This window comes from Staurois parvus, unplaced genomic scaffold (assembly GCF_062004578.1).
Source record: "Staurois parvus isolate SC_StPar_1 unplaced genomic scaffold, SC_StPar_1.0 ptg000017l, whole genome shotgun sequence".
NCBI classification, from domain to species: Eukaryota; Metazoa; Chordata; class Amphibia; order Anura; family Ranidae; genus Staurois; species Staurois parvus.
In genome coordinates, this window is record NW_028317813.1 from 13,310,850 (window position 1) to 13,328,062 (window position 17,213).

Sequence of the window (17,213 nt, forward strand, 5' to 3'; positions counted from 1 at the left end):
CTATCTGTTTAAAAAAAGATAAAAAATTCATATGGGTACAGTGTTGCATGACTGCGCAATTGTCATTCAAAGTGTGACAGCGCTGAAAGCTGAAAATTGGCCTGGGCAGGAAGGGGGTATAAGTGCCCTGTAGGCTAGATGTTAATCAGACAGATCCAGCTGATAAAGTCACAGATGAATTCCAGCTGCCTGCTTTTTCTTTATTTCTGTTAGTGAATGGTGTGTGCTTCACTTTATCAGGTCACATCAAAAAGTAGCAGTCCAGTCTGGGAAGAAAAGTTCATATTCCTTGTCAAGAATCCCAATTCTGAAGTACTGCAGATTAATGTGAGTATGACGCTTGCTTGTTTAGTACAGTTCTGAATGTCTTCAGTTTTACTTTGTCAATCACCGACATTTATATTTTTGTGTTTTGTTAAAGGTGCGGGATGAGGCCAGTAAGTCCTTGGGATCTTTGACAATGCCACTGTCTGATCTTCTAACTGCTGATTGTTTCACTGTTGATGGCTGGTTCCCTCTGAATTCATCTGGAGGCGAACTTCTCATGAGAGCTCAGATGAGGGTGAGTGGATGATTATCAATCTAAATTTCAAGAAATTACTCTCTCATTCAATTTTTTTGGTGTATGCTGCTAATTACTACTTATTTGGTTTGACAGACCTGGACACCATCAACAGTCAGGATGACTTTGTGTAGCTTTTTTTTTTTCTCTATAACACATGCATCAGGTATTTGTTTTAGCATCCTTCCCTCAGCTGCGTGCAGGCAGCCTATGAAAGTGGATGCAGACACAGTGGCAGCACATACACAGGCGCATGTTAAAATTTGACAGCTTCCGCTTCCATAGACTATACACAGCTGAGGACAGATGCCAAAACAAATGCCTCCTGCATGCAGTATGGATGCCAGTGTCCATCTGAGCAAGACCTTAGATTTGTTTTGCTATTAAGTAACTGGTAAATCTGTTAATTACAGGATCTGTCGACAAAGTTTTCCTTCAACGTACAATATAACATTACTAAAAGAAACAGTACAATACATCTTATTCTCTAATCAAATAATGTGTTGCAGATTCTGGCCTCACCCAATGTCAGCCCTGAACTCAATGCTCTTAGTTTTAAGTCCTCTGACCCTCCTAGACCTCCTAGCCCTGTTAAAACAGAATTTAACCTTGAGTCTGCTGTGGACCATGAAGACCTCTCTGCAGGAGACCTGAGACAAAGACTGCCCTACACAAACAGGCAAGTACCCTTTTCTTTATGTTGGTGAACCTAGGGGAGACTAAATTAAAATGGGGCGTGGATGAGCGCCTTATTGGATAAGATTAACTGAACTAAATTTATTAATTCTTTATAAAATAAAACATATAACTTGTATTTAATATATTTGGTGGAGAATTATACATGTTAAGTTGACAATATCTCTGCCTGAGGCAGCAGTTATCCCCTGGAATAGGCTACACCCAACTCACAATAAGCCCCACTCCTCTTGATTGTGGTCGAAACTGCTTTATGAATAGTCAGAGAATCTGGTTCAGTGGGTGATCTTTAATGGAGCATTCAAACTTGGTGTCCTTGACTGATAACTGTAGTAATAAACTTTTAGGGTCTCTTTGCACTGCCAATTTTTGTGTGATCATGGATTGTTCTTCTCAGAAAGAAGAATGATCCTTTCAGGCATGTGCTGAAAGAAAGTAATCTCAGTTGTCGAAAAAGTAAAAGTTGAGGTGGGCTAGGCAGTTCAATGATCATAACTAGAAAGGGCAGTTCTTATAGATGTTGATGAGAGATTTATTTGTCTATAACCAGTAAAGTTATCTTACTCGTACATTAAAGGACACGTGAAGTATTCCAGACCCTGAGTTATAGGCTTATACTTTCAGGTGCTTGGACACTGGCAGAGCTGTCATGTACATGCCTCCTGGGTGCCTCCTTCATAACCCTACCCCATTTCATGAGCGTTTGGTTTTTTACTAGTGTACTAAGGTGATGGACCTATTCTTCATATATAGAGAAATCACTCTAGCTGATCATTTTATCTTCAGACTCTTCAATCAAGTCTTCAGTCATCTCCTTCACTGCCTTCTAATAGCATAGATAGAAGCAGTATCAGCTCAACTGCTGTAAAACCTTGGGAGCCGTATCTAAACCCCACACTCTGGGGATGACCCGTAATGTTGCTTTAGGCACACTGTCACCTAGCCACCTGCAGCACGAGTAGCCAGCTGCAGGATGATATACAGGTCCAGGGCTGTGGTCTATCCCTATGGAACCCAGATATGTCCCCTGTCATGGGCAAAGCCTGGACTCTATATACAGGCCAGCATTATGGACAGGTAACACGGGGTCATCATATATCTTGAAGTAAAACCAGGGCAATATTTGGAATGTATTCACTTTGCTACAGGACAATCTACACCTGGGTTGCTGTGTACTCCTTCCAGACACGCTTACCCAATATTCTGATAACAGATGCCAGTCTTTCAGTCTAGGTAGGAGTGCTCTAATCCCTCACGGTCCGGGGAACATTGTCACCGGTGAAAGCCAAGCTCCCCATTAACATTCACAGTGACAAGGTAATTTTACACCCAAGACTATCATTCTTCCTAAGGTGGTATCAGTCTTCTACCTCAGTGAAGACATTGTCCTTCCATCGTTATGCTCTGCTCCAAAGTACCCAAATTTCTGTTCACTGCCTGGGCTGTTGTCAGAGCCATAAGAGCCTACCTCAAAATAACAGCTTTGATCAGACAGATTCCTTATTTAGCCTGTCCTCAGAATCTCGAAGTGGGACAGCCTGTTTCCAAGTCCACCATTGCTCGATGGATAAGAAATCAGATTGCAAGAGCTTACACTGTCAAGGATAAATCTCTTTCTGCACTTTTACTAGATCGGTGAGAATTTCTTGAGCATTCCAGCACCAGGCCTCAGTAGCCCAGCTTGTAAGGCTGCCACCTGCTCCTCTGTTCCTACCTTTTCAGAGTTCTACCAAGTAGATGTCCAATCTTGTGTGGATGCAGCTTTCTGCCACAAGATTCCTGCAGTGGCAATGTGAATTTGGGTGTGTTGACCTTTGTTGTTGTTGGACCTGTTAGCACAGTTCTGTTTGCCCTGTTGTTGCCCACCTCTCATTTATTGCTTGGGGGCGTCCCAGGGTATATGAATACTTTGCCCGTGTCCTGTGCTGTACAATTAAGATAAGAGAAATTTTAACACCTGTAAATTCCATATCTTGGAGTGCAGGACAGGACACCGGACACACTATCTTGCATTCCTTGGTTACTCTGCACTGCTTGCTGCAAAACTGAGGAAATACAGAAAGGGGTAGGGTTATAGGTGATGTTCCCAGGGGGCATGTCCTTGAAAGCTTTGGCAATGTCCAATCCCTGAAGGTATAAAATTTATGACTCTGGGTCTTTGACTATTTTGCCTCTACCCTGTACTGTACCCCAAGATATGGTATTTACAGGTAAGTCAAAATTCCTTTTATTTGAGAGATTGCTGTCCTGGTTTTCTAGTGACTCACCTAATGGGGTCCATCTGTATAGTAACTTGGAGGGGTTCTCACAACCCAAATATGTACCGTAAATAAAAAGGGTTTTTTTGCAGCTTGAGTGGAAAGGAGTACAACCAATGAAATAAATTTTTCCCACATGGAACCATTGTATTTGATGGTTGAATTGCAATACCAGATTTTAACCGCAGTGGTGCTGTAAGCAGACTTTATGTTTACAAATCCCTGTGCTAAGAAGACTTGGCTCCTGAAGGAGGGGTGAGTTCCCCATGTTTCTGCATGAAGGGTTCCCTCCTTTAAATTTTAAGGCCTGGCATGGACTTTAGTAGAATAATAACTGATACAGTACCAGCATGAAAACAATTTCCATTTGTAATCTTTTCCCACAGTGATCTGGAACCAGCAGCTTTTAATGTAGGTCAGCTGCATGTGACAGTGTATTACCCAGCAAAGGAGGGGAAGCTTTTGGCAGTGATGCACAGCTGCAGGTAAGAAAAACATCTGCTTGTCGTAACTAAATACATCTATGCCAAGCAAATGGCTATGATGATTTTTATATATTTACCACTGAATGTATTATTTTGCTGAGGCAGTTAATTGTGTGAACTTTAAAAAGGATTTTTTTATTCCACTTCAGCTGTAAGGAAATTTTGTTCTTATTTCTGTTACTGGATTGCTTGAAACATAATGGTCTTCACTCCACTCGCTGTTGACTTTCAGCCAACATGTGGTCTAGTTCTATAATTACATATCTCATATCTTAGTTAAAGAAACAGCTGAGGTCAGAGGTTATATTTGCAAAGCTGCTTGGTGTCCCTGTAGATACTAAGAGTGAATGAATATTAACCTGGCTCTACAAGGACACATTTTTGAAGAGTCACCAAACTGAATGAACAAATGGTTCCTTGTGTAGCTTATGCCATAGAGAGCCATTTGTGCTGTGTGTTTGCATTACTAATATCACTAGGAATTGCTAGTTAAGATACTAAAACAACGTGTGTAGCTCTGGCCTTAAAGCTCAAGTCTAGACTCACTAGGCCCTCTCCCTTTGTCTCTATTGGAGCACTTCCGCAGCCTTAAAAAAAATTAGTGACTATACTTGCCATTTTTTCCATCTGTCTTTGGTTTAGTAGAGTGACATCACAGATCTCCTTTGCCCTCATCTTTCTCTGGAGGTGTGTTGATCCTAAATGCTGCAGAGTGTAGCACCATTTAATGATGTGACTCTGCTCTCTGTGGCATTCTCTTGTAAGTCCAGGGTAGGGGACAGATCCTGGACCTCCTGGACTCACACAAAGCAAATCAAATGATGCTGGATGTCATTCAACCTGTAGGAAGACTGGCATTGAATCCGTTAGCACATAAGTTTGCAGGGGACAGCACCAAAGAGAAGGTGTTTATAAATGCCAGAGCTGCTTTTTTTTATTTTTACCATCTGCTGGGAGATCCAGCTATTTGTATTTTTGTCCAAGATAGAATTTGGCTTTTAAAATGTATGTCAGGGCAAGAAAACATATGCAGATATTGTGCAGATGTACTGCATGTGTTTTATCCCTTTAAAGACCCTGCAGGTACAGAAAACTACCTGTCATTCTGTCAGAAATGTCCTATTGTGACCTGATGCACACAGTATTTTTGTGGACAGAGTGTTGTCAGCCTTGTCTAGCTGCAATTTGCTAAACTATTCAAATCTTCCCATATCCTGTTCTCTACAACCTAGGGACTAATTCTGTGTCCAAAGTTAAGAACTGGTATGGCTAATTAGGCTCCTGTACGTAATACAGGAAGGAAGCACAGGACACAGGAAGGATCTGATATACAGTTGCAAGAAAAAGTATGTGAACCCCTTGGGATTACGTGGAGTTTTGCATGAATTGGGCATAAAATGTGCTCTGAACGTCATCTAAGTCACAACAATAGAAGAACACAGTCTGCTGAACATAATACTACACAAACATTAGATGTTGCCATGGTTTAATTGCACATAACATGTAAACATTCACAGTACAGGGAGGAAAAAGTATGTGAACCTTTGGACTTAATAACTGGTTGACCCTCCTTTGGCAGCAATAACCTCAACCAAACGTTTCCTGTAGTTGCAGATCAGACCTGCACAATGATCAGGAGTAATTTTGGACCACTCCTCTTCACAAAACTGTTTCAGTGTAGCAATATTCTTGGGATGTCTGGTGTGAATCGCTCTCTTAAGGTCATGCCACAGCATTTCAATCGGGTTGAGGTCAGGACTCTGACTGGGCCACTCCAGAAGGTGTATTCTGTGCTGTTGCAGCCATTGTTTTGTTGAATTACTTGTATGCTTTGGGTCATTCTCCTGTTGCATCACCCATCCTCTGCGGAGCTTCAGTTGGCAGACAGATGGTCGTACATTTTCCTGCAAAATGTCTTGATAAACTCTGGAATTCATTTTCCCATCAATGACAACAATCCGTCCAGGCCCTGAGGCAGCAAATCAGCCCCAAACCATGATGCTCCCTCCGCCATGTTTTACAGTGGGGATGAGGTTTTGATGTTGGTGTGCTGTGCCTTTTTTTCTCCACACATAGTGTTGTGTGTTCTTCCCAAACAACTCAATCTTGGTTTCATCTGTCCACAGTATATTTTGCCAGTAGTGCTGTGGAACATCCAAGTGCTCTTTTGCAAACTTCAAACGTGCTGCAATATTCTTGTTGGACAGCAATGGCTTCCTCTGTGGTGTCCTCCCATGTACTCCATTCTTGTTTAATGTTTTCCTTATTGTAGATGTGTCAACAAAAATGTTAGCATGTGCCAGAGATTTCTGTAGGTCTTTAGCTGACACTCTGGGATTCTTCTTTACCTCATGCAGCATTCTGCGCTGTGCTCTTGCAGTCATTTTTACAGGACGACCACGCCTAGGGAGAGTAGCAACAGTGCTAAACTTTCTCCATTTGTAGACAGTCTGTCTTACCGTGGACACATGAACATCAAGGCTTTTTGAGATACTTTTGTAACCCTTTCCAGCTTCATGCAAGTCAACAATTCTTGATCGTAGGTCTTCTGAGAGCTCTTTTCTGCGAGGCATGGTTCACATCAGACAGTGCTTCTTGAAACCAGTAAACCCAAAACAGGTGTGTGTTTTTTAAGGGCAGGACAGCTGTCAGCAACACATCCAATATCATCACACTGATTGGAGTCAAGGTTGGCTCACTCCTGGCTCTAATTAGCTCTGGGAGAAGTCATTAAGCTAGGGCCTCACATACTTTTTCCTCCCTGCACTGTGAATGTTTACATGTTATGTGCAATTAAACCATGGAAACATCTAATGTTTGTGTAGTATTATGTTCAGCAGACTGTGTTCTTCTATTGTTGTGACTTAGATGACGTTCAGAGCACATTTTATGCCCAATTCATGCAAAACTCCACGTAATCCCAAGGGGTTCACATACTTTTTCTTGCAACTGTAGCTATATCACAAAACACATTCGATTGTATATTTAACAGAGCAGAATGGAGCAAATAACAGAAGTTCGTTGTTGGGTTTTACATACATTTTATGTATGATGCTTCATAAATAGACTAAAATGTTCATCACTTTTAGAACTAATTGCAATACCTGCTTTCTTTACCCTCTGCCTTCACAGCAATACATTTTTTAACAGGTATTGTTTATTGGATTTATAAACAATACAAAGAACATTTGTGTTGTGCATACAGTGAAATAAAAAAAGAAGTACATACCGATCATAAGATATACAGTACATAAAATTGAAAAAGATAAAGGTGGGTTGGTTAACACAGAAAACAAAGTACATTGTGTCTTAAGAGTCTCTTTATGGTGTCCAAATTTTAAGAAGAGAGAAGGATGGGGGAGGCACAGCAGTATATTTAGTACTAAAGCTGGCCATAGATGAGAATGGATTCCCCTATCCACACATTCAAGATAGATGAAGGAATCCTCCCTGCTGTGCTATTGTATTCTGAAGGCAAAGGAGTCCTCGCTGTCAGAATACACTGATCAACGCTGCAACCCATTGACTGCAAGTGCTGATCAAATGAAAATATACCAACAAACATGTTCAAGAGGAGTCAATCATAAGATCAACTCCTTTCGAACAAGAATGGCCATAGATGGATGAAAATTTGGCTGGTCCCTGCTGAACTAGCCACATTTGGATCCATGTATGGCCAGCTTAAACTACTAGTGCAGATGTTGTCATAGCAGCACTAGGCCTCTCTTGAAGGAGAGAAAAGTGTGACTGGCACAGCACTTGTGTTAGGAAAAGACAATGCTGCAGATAAGCAACAAAACAAGGAGAGAGAAACAATGTGAGATCTGCTGGCTGTAATGACACTTGTCAGGTTTCCTCTGTCTGTAGCTCATTATCTCCTCTCCCGCTGCCCCTGCACCTCACTTCAAGTCCCACATTTTTATTTTACATATCCTTTACATAATACTATACAGCAATAATTAAAGCTTTGTTTATTGCCTAATTGCTTACTGTCTTCATTATACATGTGTTCTTAAAAAAGCTGCCCAAATGTCTATGAATTCTATACTGTAAATGACCTTGTATTATAATGCCCTATTTTTGTAGGAATTTAAACGTTGGTTCTAAGGAGCTCCCCGATCCTTACTTGTCTGTCCTGTTGGTGCCTGATAAAAACCGGGCCACAAAGCGTAAAACCAGTGTGAAGAAAAGAACTACGAATCCTGAGTTCAATGAGAAGTAAGTACATTCATAATAGAGTGACCCATTATTAACCAACTAATGGTTCAATTCCTACTATACCTGGTGTAGTTTTATATATAGTGTAAGGGGGATAGCGGTGCTGTACCATTGACATGCAGTAAGTGGAGATTGGACAACTTGCTGAATTCCCATGAACAGGAGCACTCTACCTGACTTAATGAAAAAGTAGTTGGGACGCAGTCATAGCAACTACTTGCATGATTGCTTAAACCTTTTTTTTTGTACTACCTTTTTAATTCATTTATTATATCTTGTTTAGTATTTTATTGCATTTTTACTTATAATGTCTGTTAATATACATTTTCATTACAAGTTAGGATGTAGTGCTTAAACACTTACAAATTTTATAAAAACAAGACTTACAGGAGACTCCCTCTGATGTAGCTCAAAGTGTTACTAAACCCAGGATCCTGCATTCATTATATCCAGTCTATCACAGTACACAGAACATGGAAATGCAATTATTTTAGTAAATATAAATTGCTAAATACCTTTTCTCATCAGCAGTATATAGCAGTCTTGTGACTTCTATCAGTGTCCAGCTGAGCATTGGTTAACGTTTGTAGGAGGAGTGTTCATTCTGTTCTGAGTGTCCTATGAGGGTGCATAACCCTCTGTCTGCACAGTGCTGATTGGCCCTGTGCTGATCACATGCACCCTCCCAAAGATAATAAAAAACCTCTCTAGCAATATACGCTAAACTGAGCATGTGCAGAGTGACTCCTAGAGCTCTGTACTGTCAGCAGATGGTTTGGGGGCAGTAGGAGAAGGGGAGGATCAGAGAAGACAAAATCAATCAGCTTTTTTACACAATGTGGAGAATTATCCCCTTAGGTTCTACAGTGTTTATAACAAGCATTCTTTACTGCATATACAGACTTATTTTACTGATGCAGGTTTAGTAACACTTTAAAAGTTTATCTGTAATTGTCTGTATTGTGCATACATTAGTAGTACTGATAAATAATGTACTGAATATTTATTCTTGTGATTGTAGATTAGAATGGGAGATTCCTTTAGAGGAAGCCACAAAGAGGAAACTGGAGATATCTGTGAAAAATAGTGTGTCCTTCATGTCCAGGGAAAAAGAGCTGATCGGAAAGGTAAAATCACTACAAAATGATGACCAGGCAGATCCTCTTGAATAAATGTTTGTAGAACTGAACCTTAAAGTCTATTCTACTTTAGCAGCCAAATTGGGATATCACTACTTTATTTTGTGAATGAGAACATGTAACAAATATAAATATTGCTGCTCACCATTTTTAATGCTTGTTTCCGATAACTGTAGCTCTGAAAAATCCTGCCTAGTTCTGTTTATGAGAGGGTCAGGGAGCTGTGTTTGTCATAATTAAAATTGTCTGTACTGTACTAGCAAATCTCATTATCCATTGTAAATTAGATTTAAACACTGTCCTAGCAAATGGTTAAAGATTTAAAAGCTATCTGTCTGCATTGTGTGTTAATGAGAGGAAACAGAGTCTGTCCTAAAGACTGGTACACATGGCCAAATATTGGCCAGTTCAACAGAAACCGGCCGACATTCGGCCCGTGTGTACAGCAGCCTGTCCGACAGAAGCCAGTCTAGGAACTGGTCTAGAAACCAATCAGTGCTTGCAGCCAATGGATGGAGCCCTGAGCAGGTAGGGTCTAGTCCTGGTATGCCATGAAAGGCTTAATGTATGACTAGAGTGTGCCTTTAATGCTTGGGTATCTTCGTTTTATTGCAGGTTATTATTGACCTCTCTCAGGTGGACTTGTCAAAAGGCATCAACCAGTGGTAAGTGTCTAACAGTATGCCATTCTTCATGTTCTGTCAACATTATAGTCTACCTAAGAAAAGCTGAGACCTTTCTTTCACTGGCAGAAACTTGCAGAACAACACAATGCCCATAGTGACAAATCAGGTTTAAGCTCTCATTAATAAAAAAAATATTGAAAAATTGAAAAAAAGCAGGATGCTTCATTAAGATAAATAAATAAAAGCTACTAAATGTACTCATGCAATACTATAAAAAAATAGAAATAAAAAAAAAAGTCAGATAAATTTGGAATTGGGTGTACATTCTACCCAATTGCTAATACTAGGCCAAAACCAACTACACAGACCTGGAGTGAGCCCTAAGGACAATTTGTTAATATAGTTTACTGATGCATAGTACATACTGTATTTTTTGCAAGTATATATTTTTACAATATAAATTGATTTCTTCACTGCAGTGAAGGTTTTCACTTTTTAAAGCCTAGTTCCAGACTAGCTCCCCTTCTCTTTGGAGCACCCCCCGCAGATTCGGTTCAGTACGGTGATGTCACAGGGCCTCTGACTTCTTCTACCTCCAGTGGTGGCCAGATTTGTAAATGCTGCACAGAACGACACTATGTAATGGTCACCATTCTCCTTTGAGTCCAGGGCAGGGAGCAGAGCCTTGACACAATGGGCTCACAGTAAGTAGGCTGAATGACCCTGGGTTTCATTCAGCTCAGAATGTAAATATCACTGGACTATGGATGGAGTGTGCCTGCAGGAGACAGCACTGGAGATCATATGAGCATGGAAGCAGGAGCTGCTTTTTTTTTTTTTTTTTTTATTCATAGGCCGCTTTGGGGGATCAACGTTTTCTGTTTATCCCCAAGTTGGAATTTCAGATTTCTGACTGGTTGTAACTGTAACACTGAGATGTATATATAGGAATGCAGGAAATGTTAAGATAGTTTAGGATATATTAATGCATGAAGAATAAAGGTTTTCAATAATATAATTACTTTTTTATTTGAAAAACTATGAATAGCACACTGATGTGGTGTTCTGACAAAGTATAGCTATGGCATACAGAGATATTTTTGCTTCATGGACATGCTGTAGTTCTCATTTTCTTAAAGCCTATGTGCAATCAAAATCACAAACAGAAAAATCAGCACAAGGGACATAACGTAAAGCCAGTAGGATGTGTTTCTTGTGCTGCTTCCCCTTCAGTAAGTGAAAATCCTCCTCCAGCCTGCCCCCCCCACTCCACCCAATTGTCCTTTGCAATGGGGGTTAATACATCCTGACCATGCCAGTCCCATCCACCATTCATAGAAGCTCTACTGCAGATGGAATCAGTCTATGCTGGATGAATGATAATGATTTGCACCTGCAGGGGAAAAAAAATCCTTCCTGATCACCTGAGAGGCAATGAGATATTTCCTGGATCAACTTTACCTATAACTGTTAGTATCCAGTTATATTCTATGTATCTAAGAAAGAATCCAGGCCTTTTTTAAAGGAATCCACTGAGCTGGCCAGAACCAACTCTTGAGGGAGTCTATTCCACATTTTCACAGCTCTTACTGTGAAGAAACCTTTCCATATTTGGAGATTAAATCTCTTTTCCTCCAGACGTAAAGAGTGCCCCCTTGTCCTCTGTGATGACCTCAGGGTGAATAGCTCTACACAGAGTTCACTATATGAACCACTGATGTATTTATACATGTTGATCATATCTCCCCTTAATCTCCTCTTCTCAAGAGAGAATAAATTCAGTTCTTGTAATCTTTCCTCATAGCTGAGCTCCTTCATGCCTCTTATCAGTTTGGTTGGCCTTCTCTGTACTTTCTCCAGTTCCCCAATGTTCTTTTTATGAATTAGTGCCCAAAACTCAACTGCATATTCCAAGGTTGTCTTGATGAAACCTGTGGCACCCTCTTAGTGGTGTTCATCCCTGCCATACTGGAAGATTACAGCGTTGGGCAGGACGGAGGAAGATTTTCCTCAACAGAAGGGACATATCCTACCTACTGACTGTAAGTTATGTTCCTCATGCTGATTTTTCTGTTTGTGATTTTGACTGCACTTAGGCCTTAAAGTGGATCCAGCAGCAAATATACAGTGCATCCAGAAAGTATTCACAGCACTTAATTTTTGCCACATTTTGTTATGTTACAGCCTTTTTCCAAAATGGATTAAATTAATTTTTTTCCCTCAACATTCTACAAACAATACCACATAATGACAAAGTGAAAGAAGTTCATTTTGAAATCTTTGCATTTTATTAAAAATAAAAAACGAAAAAAAAACCACATGTGCATAAGTATTCACAGCCTTTGCCATGACACTCAAAATTGAGCTCTGGTGCATCCTGTTCCCACTGATCATCCTTGAGATGTTTCCTCAACTTGATTAGAGTCCACCTGAGGGAAATTCAGTTGATTAGACATGATTAGGAAAGGCATAATCCTGTCTATATAAGGTCCCACAGTTAACAGTGCATGTCAGAGCACAAACCAAGCCATGAAGTCCAAGGAATTGTCTGTAGACCTCCGAGACAGGATTGTATCAAGGCACAGATCTGGGGAAGGGTACAGAAAAAAGTCTGCAGTTTTGAATGGAAGTAGTTTGGAACCACCAGGAATCTTCCTAGAGCGGGCCGCCCGGCCAAAATGAGCGATTGAGGGAGAAGGGCCTTAACAAGGGAGGTAACCAAGCACCTGATGGTCACTCTGAAAGAGCAGCATTTCTCTGTGGAGAGAGGAGAACCTTCCAGATGAACAACCATCTCTGCAACACTGCACCAATCAGGCTTGTATAGTAGAATGGCCAGACGGAAGCCACTCCGCAGTAAAAGACTAATGGCAGCTCGCCTGGAGTTTGCCAAAAGGCATCGGAGGGACTCTCAGACTATGAGAAACAAAACACTGGCCAATGCCATCCCTACAGTGAAGCATCGTGGTGGCATCATCATGCTGTGGCAATGTTTTTCAGCGGCAGGAACTGGGAGACTAGTCAGGATCGAAGGAGAGATGAATGCAGCAATGTATAGAGACGAAAACCTGTTCCAGAGCGCTCTGGACCTTAGACTGGGGTGACGGTTCATCTTTCAACAGGAAAACGACCATAAGCACACAGCCCACATAACAAAGGAGTGGCCAACTCTGTGAATGTCCTGTTGTGGCCCAGACTTGAACCCAATTGATCATCTCTAGAGGGATCTGAAAATGGCTGTGCACCAACGCTCCCCATCCAACCTGATGGAGCTTGAGAGATACTGCAAAAAATAATGGTGGAAATTGCCCAAAAATAGATGTGCCAAGCTTGTAGCATCATACTCAAAATGACTTGAGGCTGTAATTGGTGCTAAAGGTGCTTCAACAAAGTATTGAGCAAAGGCTGTGAATACTTATGTACAAGTGGTTTTTTTCGTTTTCTCTTTTAATAAATTGCAAAAATTTCAAAACGAACTTCTTTCACGTTGTCATTATGGGGTATTGTTTGTAGAATGTTGAGGAAAAAATGAATTTAATCCATTTTGGAAGAGGGCTGTAACATAACAATATATGGCAGTTAAGCGCTGTGAATACTTTCTGGATGCACTGTACTTTTCCGTAAGTGCATGTATAGCAAGTAATGTGTAAGGATAACACGTACATGTATTGCCTCTCACAGAGCTCACAGTACTGTCCCTACAAATAACCTTTCTCTCCATAAGGACGGGGCCATCTTTGTCCAAGCATCATCCAGGGTCATCATATACTTCCTGGACTGATATGGTGACTCAGTGTTGACACGATCATGTAAATCCTGGTGCCTAGGCAGTTCTTGGCTGTGTTCACAAATGTTTGACATAGATCAGCTCCTACTGCTTCATCTTGCTTTATCACTTTCTGTAAAGTTAGTCCTTTTGTAGTATGATCACTTGGTGAGAAGAGCTTCCTCCTGCTCACAGCAGACTTGGCAAAGTCACTTGACTGGGGCTAAAAGACTGTTTTATAGCCCAGATTGCCCTTTTCAGAAGCCTTCAGGTAGATAGTGAAAGTTTCTAATGGCTGAAGGTGCATTACCTTAATGCATTCTCTGCATTAAGGTCAAAAAAACCCAAAACATTCAGTATGCATCCTCAACCCCCCCCCCCTATACTTACCTGAGCCAAATCTTGATCCAGCGATATGCGAGGCTCTGTCTCTCCTCATTGGCTCCCACTGCTGTCAATCACAGCCAGTGAGAAGGGAATGGGAGTGGGGCCGAGCAGCAGTCTGTGTGTCTATGGACACACACAGCCAGTTTGGGAGCGAGCACGCACAAATGCCCCCATAGCAAGCTGCTTGCTATGGGGGCACTCAGAAGAGGGAGGAGCCAGGAGCATCAGCGGGGGACCCTAGAAGAGGAGGATCTGAGCTTTTCTGTGCAAAACCATAGAGCAGATAAGTATAACGTTTGCAATTTAAGAAAAAAACAAATGTTTACAATCACTTGACGTTAATCCACTTGGCAATTTATTTTATCTCCTGGAAATTTACTAGTGGGAGATTTGTCTGCATATCTGTTGTGGCCATAACTCTCCCTCCTGGAGTTTCTCATTAGTTAATATGATTAACAATGCAACAGGAGCTGGTGGACACACCCCAAATTTCCAGGTGGACACAAAGTAAGTCAAGAATGTTTGGTAGGAAATCTCCTCATTGGAGACATAAAATAAACCAGGGGCTGGCCTAGTCTACCAGGCTCCACCTATAACAAATATATCATTTTTATAATAAATAAATAAAGGTACAGTGGTAACCCCTGATAATGGCTACAACAGGTGGTGATATCTCACCAACAAAGTCTCAGTTTTGATGGTCAACTGACTCTTTAATATAGAATATTTCCCTTTTCTGGTTAGTTTGTCTGTAAGGTACAATTTTACATATAAAAAGAATATGCTAGTCTATACAATTTTGGCTCTCTACTCTTACATGTAATGATGGCTTTGTGATGACCTCAGCAAAGTTTTCTCTTCTAACAAACTGGTCTCCTGGCAGGTATGAGTTGAAGAGTGACAGGACCAGCGTCTAATCATTTTCTGTGATACTGAGAAGAACGTGAGCCATGAATCCCCTCCCGGAGACATTACCTGCTGAATCCCGCACTGCTTCCGTCCCATCTAGTCTCCAGAGATAACAGCGGGATGACAAAGAAACACTTCACTGGCATTTCACTATTTAAACAAAAAGACATGTAAGAGAGTGACATCGCTAGATCTTGTGGGGTCCACTATGTAGCCAAGCAATAGACACTGCAAGCATAACGAGGGCCAATGCTGCATAATAACTGAAACAGTGTAAAATGATATATCTTGGCACTGTTGGCGAGTGCTGCCCTTCCTCCACTCCTAGTCCCTGTGTTTCTGCATAGCTATATTACTGGTGGAGTAAGATATCTGATATAGCTCAGCAAGTGCTGCTTTTATAGATGTCAAGCACACACTTGCAAAGCTAGTGTTGGCTTTTATGTAGAAGAAAGTATTATTTTACTGGTACTCTTACCATTTTCTTTCCAGAATCATGCTTTTCAGAATCATTCTTACATTCTGGCTTGCTGCTTAGAAACTCCTCATTATACCGAGCCAAAGATGTCTATAGTTGGATTTATTTTTTACCTTTTAAGGCCTTATGCTGTCAGTATGCCTGTTTTATACATGTTTGTTATAGCCATTCCTGTTTACTATTTTAATTGTCAATTTTAGGCTTTTTTAAATTTTAGCATCAGATTTGTGAAGGTTTTGGTTTTTTTTTATTTGTGTGTATGTATCTCTTGTGGCACAAACTTGCTCTCTATTTAAGGCAACCATTGACAGGCAAGATTATGTGACTCAAGTAATTCCAAAACTATGCTCCCCCCCCCTCCCCCAAAGCAGAAAAAAGTGCTAAAACATTCCATCTTTTACCAGTCATGAATCATTGCTGCTAATTACATCCTAACAAGTTTAAACTGAAAATGCCATCTGAAATGTATAGATTCAGTATTGGCAATTTTCTTAATATTGGCCTACTAGTCAAACCATAGTTTGCATGCTGTAGTTAAGCAAGTCATTATAGTACTTTTGTAGCATCTAGGTTAGAGCCAAGTCTGTCTTGTCTGGATCACCTGCCAGCTATGAGACAGCTGAAGCATTGTATGTATACAGTATGCAAGATTTAGTGAAACGAAACTGCACATCGACACTCCTTCATCAGGATTGGTTAGTTAAAAGGTATACATTCCTATTCCACTGTGCGGCCTTAATGAAGTGTCTGAATAAAACCTGTGTGCTGTGCTACAGTGGATCGTCATACTTCTAGACTGATAGTCAACAACTTTTATTACCTAGTTCAGATTGGGACAGCATGTTAATAGGCACTTTTTAGGCAGCTTAATATAATGTTCATTTCTTAAAGTCAGTCATCAATACAGATTGTATTGTGCTGGGTTGTTTTGCTGATCAAATCAACCCGCCTGTCGTATCTAACTTTTTTAGGGAGCAATCTTGAAGATGATTGTACTTAATACTTATGTCGGTCACAGCATATTTGGTCATTTCAGTTTCTGACATTCTTTGTACAGTAAATGTTTTCATGCAAAATCAAGTCAAGTGAAGGAAGTAACAATACTAAAGAAGAGAGATAACAAATCAGTGTTTATGTTGTGACATAATAAATATGGCAAGTTTCACTCTGCAGCTTTTACCATTAGTACATTGATCGTGGGATGGCAACTGTAGTCGCCTATCAAAAGCTGTGAAGTCAGTCATGCTTTAGGCCTGTTGTTAGGTCAGTATTTGCAAATAATGGCAAATCAAAAAAAGCCAAAAGAGTGAATGTGACATTTGTGTGCTTTTATTGTTATGTTTGTTATTTTTTAACTGTTTTTAGCAAGATGTTAAATGTAGCTGTTACAAGGACAATCAATGTTTTGCACTGCCTGTAGAATCATGTGCTTGTACATGCTCATGACCGTTGTTGCATACTATTCAATAAAATGGTCACCCTTTAAAGTTGTTTGTGTTACTGGTTTGTTTTGTACATATTGGAGTTTATACAGTATAATTATCATGGCACCAAAGCTGCTTTGCCTCATTTTTACAACCCCCACTTTAAAAAGAATGCGGTAAATTTACCAGTACCCGTGCTGCTGAACTTTACTCTGATTAGTAGAACTGGTCCCCGGAAATCTGCTGGGAAATCAACACTTCCATG

General features: G+C 40.5%; 1 protein-coding gene across 2 annotated transcripts in view; it reads left to right on the forward strand.

Moving 5' to 3' along the window:
* Positions 1–17,014, forward strand: part of ESYT1 (extended synaptotagmin 1) — a 131,789-nt gene extending 114,775 nt beyond the window's left edge. For both annotated transcript variants that reach the window (XM_089679978.1, XM_089679984.1), the window contains exons 25-32: positions 241–327; positions 422–562; positions 1,072–1,241; positions 3,903–4,001; positions 8,088–8,219; positions 9,241–9,346; positions 9,974–10,023; positions 15,021–17,014. In XM_089679978.1, coding sequence (XP_089536104.1) covers positions 241–327; positions 422–562; positions 1,072–1,241; positions 3,903–4,001; positions 8,088–8,219; positions 9,241–9,346; positions 9,974–10,023; positions 15,021–15,054 — 819 coding nt within the window. In that variant the 3' untranslated portion in view covers positions 15,055–17,014. The remainder of the gene's footprint in view (positions 1–240; positions 328–421; positions 563–1,071; positions 1,242–3,902; positions 4,002–8,087; positions 8,220–9,240; positions 9,347–9,973; positions 10,024–15,020) is intronic.
* The last annotated feature ends 199 nt before the right edge of the window (positions 17,015–17,213 follow it).